At 41.1% G+C, this 9,648-nt stretch overlaps 1 protein-coding gene across 1 annotated transcript; it reads right to left on the bottom strand.

Annotated features, from left to right (window-relative positions):
* Positions 1 to 1,283: 1,283 nt before the first annotated feature.
* On the bottom strand, positions 1,284 to 9,216 carry SNRPE (small nuclear ribonucleoprotein polypeptide E). The gene is made up of 5 exons (XM_075262677.1): positions 9,123 to 9,216; positions 8,728 to 8,754; positions 7,470 to 7,532; positions 5,569 to 5,647; positions 1,284 to 1,525 (listed from the first exon to the last, which is right to left on the bottom strand). Exons 1-5 carry the CDS (start codon positions 9,174 to 9,176, stop codon positions 1,470 to 1,472), a joined length of 279 nt encoding a protein of 92 aa, XP_075118778.1. The 5' UTR covers positions 9,177 to 9,216; the 3' UTR covers positions 1,284 to 1,469.
* Positions 9,217 to 9,648: the final 432 nt, after the last annotated feature.

The raw sequence follows: 9,648 nt of genomic DNA, 5'->3' as shown, positions 1-9,648 counted from the left end.
TGGTTTCTTGAACATGACAATGAGTTCACTGTACTCCAATGGCCTCCACAGTCACCAGATCTCAAACCAATAGAGCATCTTTGGGATGTGGTGGAACGGGAGATTCGCATCATGGATGTGCAGCCGACAAATCTGCGGCAACTGTGTGATGCCATCATGTCAATATGGACCAAAATCTCTGAGGAATGCTTCCAGCACCTTGCTGAATCTATGCCACGAAGAATTGAGGCAGTTCTGAAGGCAAAAGGGGGTCCAAGCCGTTACTAGCATGGTGTACCTAATAAAGTGGCCGGTGAGTGTATATATATATATAACACACACGCCACCCTGCATCTCACATTCCCCTCTCAGTATCTTATGACACACACGTTTCCATCTTCTTGCACTGTCCTGCCGGCACTAAGACACGCCTCCCTAGTCAAGCTATGCGGGCCGGTCTGAATCAGTCAGAGGGCTGGATATGGCCCGTGGGCCGTGCTTTGCCCAGGTCTGCCTTAGGGTGCATTCACACTACTGATACGCTGCCTGATTCTGAACATTAAAACACGTTCAGAATCAGCGCGTATAAAGCAGTTCCCATTCATTTCAAAGGGGAGCGCTCGTATGCCGGCTCCCATTGAAATGAATGGGAACTGCTTTATACTGCTTTTTTCACTACGAGTGCTCCCATTGAAGTGAATGGGAAGTGCTCGCGTGTACGGCTAGCTCTGCTCATTCCAAGTCAGTGCAAACAGTTTTTTGGTGCTGATTTTGACACTGAATCCGCCTCAAAATCATCCTCCAAAAAAAGCCTCCCAATAGCTTTCTAGCAGTTTATGATATCACACATCTTTGAGGACGTGAAAGGTCCTGTTCAACAAACACCACTCAATGCCACAAATAGAGAAGAATAAAATTTTTTATATATATATATATATATATATATATATATATATATATATATATGTACTTGATCATATCAAACAGCTGCTATATCTGACAGCCTGAGTTACATGTAGCATCCCTAGGAGACAAACTGTTGAACACCCTTTCACTATTTATAATTACTGCAGCTAAACTTACTCAGATTATAATCTAATACTGCACCACCAGCTAGTGAAATACATAAATGTAGCATTGTCTGGTTACAAAACTAAAATTACAGAAGCTAATACAAAGAATTTACAAAGAGTGAATAAACTGAATTTGGTTTGAAATAGAAGCTCTTTTGGAAAATTGCAACAGTGGTTCACAAAAATGTTATTACTCACTCCTGCAACTCACAAAACATGCAAAGACACAGATTGTGTAGAAATTATTTATCAAAACACAAAAACTAAGTTCACAAAGACAGTTTCCACCATAAAGTAGAACAGTTCACATGAAAAGGATGTATCAGGCTTAAAATCAGGAGCTCCAAACTTTGTGCAATAAAAAAAAAAAAAAAAATTATATGTCAAAAAAAAAATAAATCTTGAAACTTGATGTTGTTAATTTACGACACTTTGTAGCAAAGTAATGTTGTCTCCTTTAAGCATAATACGTCCTGCAAAAAAAAAAAAAAAAAAAAATTATTAATGTAGCTTAAAATCAGCAACATAACTCCCATCCGTTTCATAGAAAATATGTGTCAGTGCACAGTTTTTTGGCGCTGATTTTGACGCTGAATCAGCCTCCAGAAAAAGCCTCCCAATAGAACTTTATTGGGAGGCCTTTCTTGGAGCCTGATTTCGAGGCAGATTCAGTGTCAAAAACAGCACCAAAAAACTCTGTATGCACTGGCCCTAAACAGGGGGTTTATCTAAAGGCTGGGACCGCCTTAAAATAAAATAACCAACATTCACCCATTTAGGACAGGGACCCACATAGTGGGCCAGAGCAAACAATCAGACAGTTTTTGCCCACACAGCTTTTCACAGAAAGTCCACAAAGATTTCCTCTGAGAAGCTTCTGCTTTTCTTATACCTATATGGAAACGCTGGCGGTTTCCCTAGGTATAATTGACATGCTGTCAATTCCAAAAACGTGACTGTTTTGGAGATTGCAGTGTCTCTGCTGCGTGTATTTTTCCCCAATATGTGGATGGGATTTGCTAGAACTTTGCAGTGACTGTAAAACACCACAGTTTTTGCCGTACAGTTTTCACCGTGGCCATACCGCACTGTTTACGCCATGTATGGCCCCAGTCTTAAAGGAAGTGTCACCAGAGCAAAGTATATTAAATCAGTAACACAAATACATGGTCAGGCTCACCTAAATATCGTGCCTTTTTAGCTATGAAAATTTGCACCTTTGTTGAGCTATTCATTTGCTGCACAATATGCAAGTGAGCAATATGGTGAAGCATGGACAGCTCCACTGCTCTCCCCTACAATGCCCTAATACAGACTCCTTTGTCCTTTGAGTGGATCACGTGCAGTCTAAGCATGTGACACTTGCAGTGAAAGGTTATATCTGTATTTTTTTATTTACACTACACAACCTCTATTAAAATTTCTTGCATGACTTTAGTTTTCTATTCAGTGCTGTAGGAGTGCTTTTTTTTTTGTACAAACTGCACAACATCATGTAACGATTTAATATTCTGTACAGTGCATTGCAAAGCTGGAAAAAAGCAAGTGTGCCAATTTCTTAGATATTGTTCTTAAACCATCCACTGTGCAGTAAAAGTTATATGTTGCTTACATCCTGTAGGTTAGAACCATCAGGGTTCGTTCACATCTGCGCCCATACTCCGTTCTGCAGGTTTCCATTTCCTGCACAAAACAGGGGCAGGATACAGAAACCTGCCGGCATGTTTCAATCCCATTCATTTGAATGGGCTTGAAAAGTCTCAGGCCGTGTACACCGTTGTGCATATGATGCGCGTCGCAGCGAAACCATTTTTTTTTTTTTTAACCGGACAAAGAGTCACACATGTAGTACTATGTGTCTGGTTTGAAAAAAAGCGTTTCGCCGCGGAGTGCATAAAATTCACCGGCGCTCACGGCCAGACTCGGCATGACAGGTTTCCGTCTTCTGCATGCAGAAGACAGAAACCTGAAAACGGAGCTCAGGCGCTGCTGTGAACCCAGCGTCACTGTGACAGCAAATTCATTATATATATATATATATATATATATATATATATATATATATATATATATATATATATATATATTTAAATTAACAAGTTTGTTTGTAGTGCCATATTGTGATAAAAAAAAAAGTTGTTTTTTTAAACATCTCTGTGTAAGGATCTGTGGAGGATGTATTTTTCCAGAATATGCATTTATTGACATGGTATGTGATGTTTAGATTTTTTTTTTTTTTTTTTTTTTTTTTTTTAAAGGTGAAACAGATTTGAGCTTATTGATTACTTTTTCCCCTGCAAATATCACAACATGCAATAAATAAGTTTATATTTTGTATAGTTTGTCTAATGTGCTTTTATTTACTTTATATGTATTCCAGGAAAAAGGGAAAATCTATGTTCTTTAGATCCATAGATTGCATTGCAGTCAACAGTAAAATCTCTGTATAACTACTGAGGACTCAACAGTTATATTGCTATAGCAGGACTGGAAGAATTCAGAAGGTTTCCAGCTGCTACAACACACAAAAGGCATCTATGATCTTGCTTAGAGATGAGCGAACACTATTCGAAACAGCCGTTTTGAATGGACGTAGCCAGACGCGGGGGGGTTAAGCGGCCGGCCACTGGCAAAGTCTGTCTGCTAGCCGCTTCCATTCATTTCTATGGGAGCGTGCTATTCGAAACGGCTGTTTCGAATAGTGTTTGCTCATCTCTAATCTTGCTGCTTGGAAGCCATTCAGAGAAAGAAATTTAAACTGAATCCTGCAGGTGCCATGGTCACATCAGATCCGAAAAATGGCACCCGAGAGTGCCTGCCATCAGAAATGATAGCAGACACTGCTGCAGGGTCTTTGCTGTATAAAACACAGACCTTGTAGCTATGGCACCTGGTCAATTCATCAGTGAGGACATTTTAAAGTCTACCATTCTGTTACGGCAGATGTTGTGAAGTGGTTAAGAAGGACTTGAATTCAGTGCACGGCTTTCCCGTTATGTGCGCCGGGGGAAAGAGATATTGGGGCACTTACCGATAGCTCTTCACTGTCAGAAGGGCGTTCCTGACAGTCTAGCTGGGCTGTGAGGAACACCAGCCCAACCCCTGACAGTACTCATCCATAGCCCTGTACAGTCAGAGGGGTGCATTCAGGGCTGATCAGAAAATTATGCTGATAGAGCTCCACGTATGCGTGAATAGCCTTTAAAAAGACTATTCAGGCACCGCTAATCTAATTTTAAACCCCCTGCCTGTTTTAAAGTAAAACTATAAAAACATATATGTAAATGATACCTGAACATGCACGCTGGGCGGTCGTGCATGATCTGACATCATCTTCGGCCCCTCCTTCCTCTTTTTTCTTCTTCCAGCAACGTCCTCCTGTCCTGGCTCTTCTCCGCCTTCACCTTCTTTTCTTCCGGATATGAAGACGTTCACGAGCATTCTGCGCATGCTCACATAGTTCTAAGGATACTTAGAACTACAGCAAAAATGGCGGTGGTGCGTGCTCAATAGCGCTCCAGAGGGAGCGCTACTGCGCACGTGTGGGATTTCAACACAACCCGCCGGAAAAACAGAAGATGAAGGCAGAGAAGATCCAGAAGAGGAGGACGTTGCTGGAAGAAGAAAGAGGGACCGAAGATGACGTCGGATCGTGCACGACCGCCCAGCGTGCATGTTCAGGTATCATTTACATATATGTTTTTATAGTTTTATTTTAAAACAGGCAGGGGGTTTAAAATTAGATTACGGTGCCTTTTTAAAGGCTATTCACGCATATGTGGGGCTCTATCAGCATAATTGTGCTGATAGAGCCCCTAAGGTTTATAGCGTTTACCATGTAGAACAACTAATTTTATTTTAGGGGTCGTTATGGATGTGGTTATATTAATTGTGTTTTTTTTACTTTGTCTTTTCATTAACTTGGGGGAGTGAGTCTATTTCCTTTTTTTGGGGGGTAAATAAACTGAGGTGATGTGGTCAGATTATAAAGGGGTTCAATATGCTTCTTAATGATAAATGAGAAAGAGGTTGTGATATCATGTACAGAAGTTCATGCTACCCCCTTCTCTGGGGTTATCTGAAGTGACAAGGACAGAAGTAGTTCTGCTCTACCTGCACCGTCAGCTGCTCGTGTTCTCCTACATACTGATTAAAGTATATGAACCTTCACTTTAACCAGTGATATCTCAAAAATCTATATTGGCTACAGACATGATCTTGGTCTTATTTTAAAGCCAAAATTCTAGCCCCCGTGTTACTCGAGATGGAGTCGTTTAAAGTTTGTGTCAATGAACGTATTTTACTTGGGGTGAACAGTGATGCACTTTGCTCAAGACCCAAGTCCTGTTTGTTCAAAACGGTAAGGGAGTTAATAAGGGCTCGAAATGTCTCTATTTCATCTACAAACATATAATATATAAGAATTTAATAGCAGGAGAAGTGTCTACTGTTATTAAATTCTTTTATATAATATGTTAGACAGTATATGGAAAAGAGAAATTAACTAGAACCTCACCGAGTTGTTTTCGTGACTTTGTTTTCAGGTGGATTTCTTCAGCATCATCCAAAACCAGATTCATATATTCATCAAATCCCTACAAATGACATAAAAACAAACCAGGTTAAAATAGAGTAACAGAAGGCCTATCTAGTCTAGATAATATAACTGTAACCACAGACACAAGCATAAAACATTGCTTCATGTAGGGCTGGGCGATTAAACGAAAAATAGCCGAAACTGAACATCAATCAGGATAACCGATGCCCCACACATACTATAAAAGGGCAGAATCTAAAATCTATTTTAACCATAATCAAGTTAAAATACTGATTAATTTTTACGTAGGACATAATCACAGAGCCTCACCTTCATTCATTATATTCCTTTCTCCGTTTTTATCGAATAAGGCTAGGACTACACATGTGACCTTAAAGGGGTTGGCCATTTTCAGACCAATATTGAGAAACAAATGTTATTGTTTGTACAATAAAAAGATTAGCAATTTTCCAATATACTTTCTGTATCAATTCCTCACGGTTTTCTAGATCTCTGCTTGCTGTCATTCATTCTGTTACTTCTAGTGGATAAAAGTCTGACCATGGTCATGTGACTTACGGTCCATGGTCATGTGATGAGCACACAGGTGCTGCTCGTTATAGTCACAGCACAATAATCAGACATCTGCCTGGTAATCAGCTGTGCACCTGTGTGCTCATCACATGACCATGGACCGTAAGTCACATGACCATGGTCAGAGTTTTATCCACTAGAAGTAACAGAATGAATGACAGCAAGCAGAGATCTAGAAAACTGTGAGGAATTGATACAGAAAGTATATTGGAAAATTGTACAACTTTTTATTATACAAACCATAACATCTGTCTCTAAATATTGGTCTGAAAGTTGCCAACCCCTTTAATTCCAAAATATGACACTCCTAAAATCACAAGTAATAGTTAAAGTGGTCTAGCAGGTCTGAATTTCTGCCAAGAGTCAGCGACCTTTGTGGATCCTTGGCTTATCATTCAGGGAATATCAATAATATTACATAGTTATGACAACTGATTTTTCTTTGTTTTAAAGTACTATGTTCCTCAAGTTCAACTGGCATGGGAAAGCATATGGATGAAGGAAAGGGGCTTTAATAAACTTCAGAACTTTGTCAGGGTGCATTGACATCATGTTACCAACTCTTCTTGCCTGTTCGCTTCTTTGATGGACAGAGAAGCATATCCCTACAATGAGTTTTGGGCCAAAAAAACAAAACAAAACAAAAAAAACTACACATCTCGCGATTGGACCTCAGCGGTTAAGTGGAGAGCGCTGATGTTAAAACACAGATTTGATCACTGTAGACCCGACCACTGAAACGCCAAAGGATAAGAAGAACATGATCCCCCAATGCCCCATGTGAACATAGAATAAGTGGGTATGTGTCACCACCGCTACACAAACTTCTGATGGAGATGGCAGGAGTACAGTGCTTCCTCAGTCCCATGTGAGTGAAATGGTAGTCAGACATCTACTGCTGCATTCAAACAGGAACCCCCAGCAATAAAAGAGATGTATTGTTAGTGGGAGATAGTTGAACACTGGACTTCTGTCAATAACACTGTTAGAAATGGAGCAGGTGTTCGCGCCTCTCCAACCGCGCTTCATTCAGGCTGTGGAGAAACCACCCCAGTTCCCTTGATCAGGGGTGACTCCAGGAGTTGGACCTCAACAATCTGCAATTTATCCCCTATCCTGTGGATAAGGGATAAATTACTGCAGTGCAGGGAACACATTATAAACATCAGAAAAGTATACTAAGCCTCTATTAAAAATCACAGCTGAACTTGGCTAACAGTCATGGCTCAGTTTATTGTTAGAAACTAATAATGAAATAAGGATGGGTTCAGACATAACAGACTTACAATGATGCATCCTTCAATCCGCATGTTAACCTGCTCATACAGCCACACTTGGATCCGAGATCTCTGTAATAGTAAGAGAGAGGGAAAATCAGCAAAGAGAAAGCAATACCAGTATTGAAGGTGTATTAGGCTGCATATATACCTCATTCAAGATTTATATTTTGAGCACACGGCAATGAAATGTATGCCAAGTGTAATTCCACGTATTATATAAATAAATAAATAAATATATAAAAATGGCATAAGTGATCATAGATCTGATAACGTTGATGACCCGGCTCATGTCTCAACTACTTTCAGGAAAGCAATGAGGGCAGCATAAAAGACAGGAAAAAAAAAAAAAAACTAAACTTTTTCATGCTGTGCATGCCAGAATATTAGCACTAACAGTATGACAAAATTTCCTCCACTGTTCAGCAGATGCACTCTTATCTTCACCCATAAAAAGTGGAAAGGATCCTAATACAAAACATTCCTTAAGGGGTTGCTCAACTCCTTGCTATGGATGACAAATTTTCATGATAGATCACCAATAAATGACTGGTGGGTATCAGAGACCCAGAACCCACACTGATCAGCTGTTTGAAGAGGCTTGGACAAGCACTGTGACCTCTTCAGTGTTAAGAACTATTTTGTGCGTTTCATGATGGTCGCACAATATAATTACAGCATAGAATGTCGCATTGAGATGAATGGATTAAAGTTATAATTACATCACACAAGTGTTACAGACAGTGAGAGATGTAAACAGTGAAGTAGTCGTGACATATACTCAGCTGATCAGGAGGAATTCTATCCTGAGGATAAGGGAGCATTCACACTACCGTCAGTGTCTGACAGGTAGTGTCTGCTGCTAATGTCCGTTCAAAATCTCACACGGACATTAGCAGCGTACACTAGCTGTGTCCGTGACATTTTTCATTCATTTAAATGAAGATCGGGTGCGTTGTTTTACACTCCGTGCCTGTCCTTAAGTGTCCGTTCCTAAAGATGTCCGACTTTTCAAGTGGACCGCAAAACCCGACATGTAGGTTTTTTCTGTGCGCTTGAAAAGTTGGACATCTTTACGAACGGACAGTTAAGGACAGGCACGGAGTGCAAAAGAATATCCATTTAAATGAATGAAAAATGTCACGGACACAGCTAGTGTCCGCTCCTAATGTCCGTGCAAGATTTTGCACGGACACTAGGAACGGACACTACCTATCGGAGTGAACAATGATGCAGGTGAAGAAAAGTCTATTCTATATATACTTACATTTTGTAGATACCTGAAGATCAGATTCTGGACACAGAAAGTCAAGGTAAAGATCACAGACATATTGTATTAATACATAATAGACTACAGACTAGAATTGGTATTCCCTAAGAAGTGTGGCACAGCAGGCACATGCCACATACAGCCCATTCACAGGTCTATTATCCACAAGCACACACAGAGTGAAGCCCCTGCTCCTACTATTTGTATAGCCCCCCTACCCAGGCAGCACAACGGCTTAGTACACACTGTGCGGGCTCCTGACCTAGCAGTCATACAAAGCGCAGCTACACGTGTTCACACACAGCACCACACATGTCGCGTCCTGCGCCTCTATAGTAAAGGATCAGCCCCCCGAATATCTGCGGGAGATACCACACACTAGAGAAGGATACGATGGGCTGAACCATCACTTTCTGTACTTTCTGTCCCTGGCCACGGTACGCCATCTTCACCACAGACTAGCCGCCTAGAAGGGACCGGAAACGAGAAAAGCAACCAACTAGGCGCAGTGACGCAAAAGAATCGCCGGAACAGACGTGATGTGATGCCGGAAGTACACTGCTCCCGCCTTATGAGTCTCGCCAACAAACGAGAGATCCCTCGTCGCGTCATCGCAGTGCGACAGGTTTGGCCGGTTGTCACGTGACGCCAAGTGTGTACGACGTTGGGACTGCGTATTGTTCCTGCTGTGAAGAAGTTATGTTTGCGTCTAGAATGGAGTTGCTCCTGGTAGAGCCTCCCTCCAGCATCTCCAATCTAGTCACCTCACTAGTGAACGGTCTAGAATGGAGTTGCTGGAGGGAGGATCTGCTAGAATCAACTCCAATGTAGACTGTTCAGTACTGAGGTGACTAGAATGGAGTTGCTTCCAGGAGCTACCGCCAGAAACTCCAATCTAGTCACCTCACTACAGGAGCA

The sequence above is a fragment of the Leptodactylus fuscus genome, chromosome 2 (genome assembly GCF_031893055.1).
Source record: "Leptodactylus fuscus isolate aLepFus1 chromosome 2, aLepFus1.hap2, whole genome shotgun sequence".
Classification (NCBI taxonomy): domain Eukaryota; kingdom Metazoa; phylum Chordata; class Amphibia; order Anura; family Leptodactylidae; genus Leptodactylus; species Leptodactylus fuscus.
This window is presented reverse-complemented; position numbering and strand designations above follow the sequence as displayed.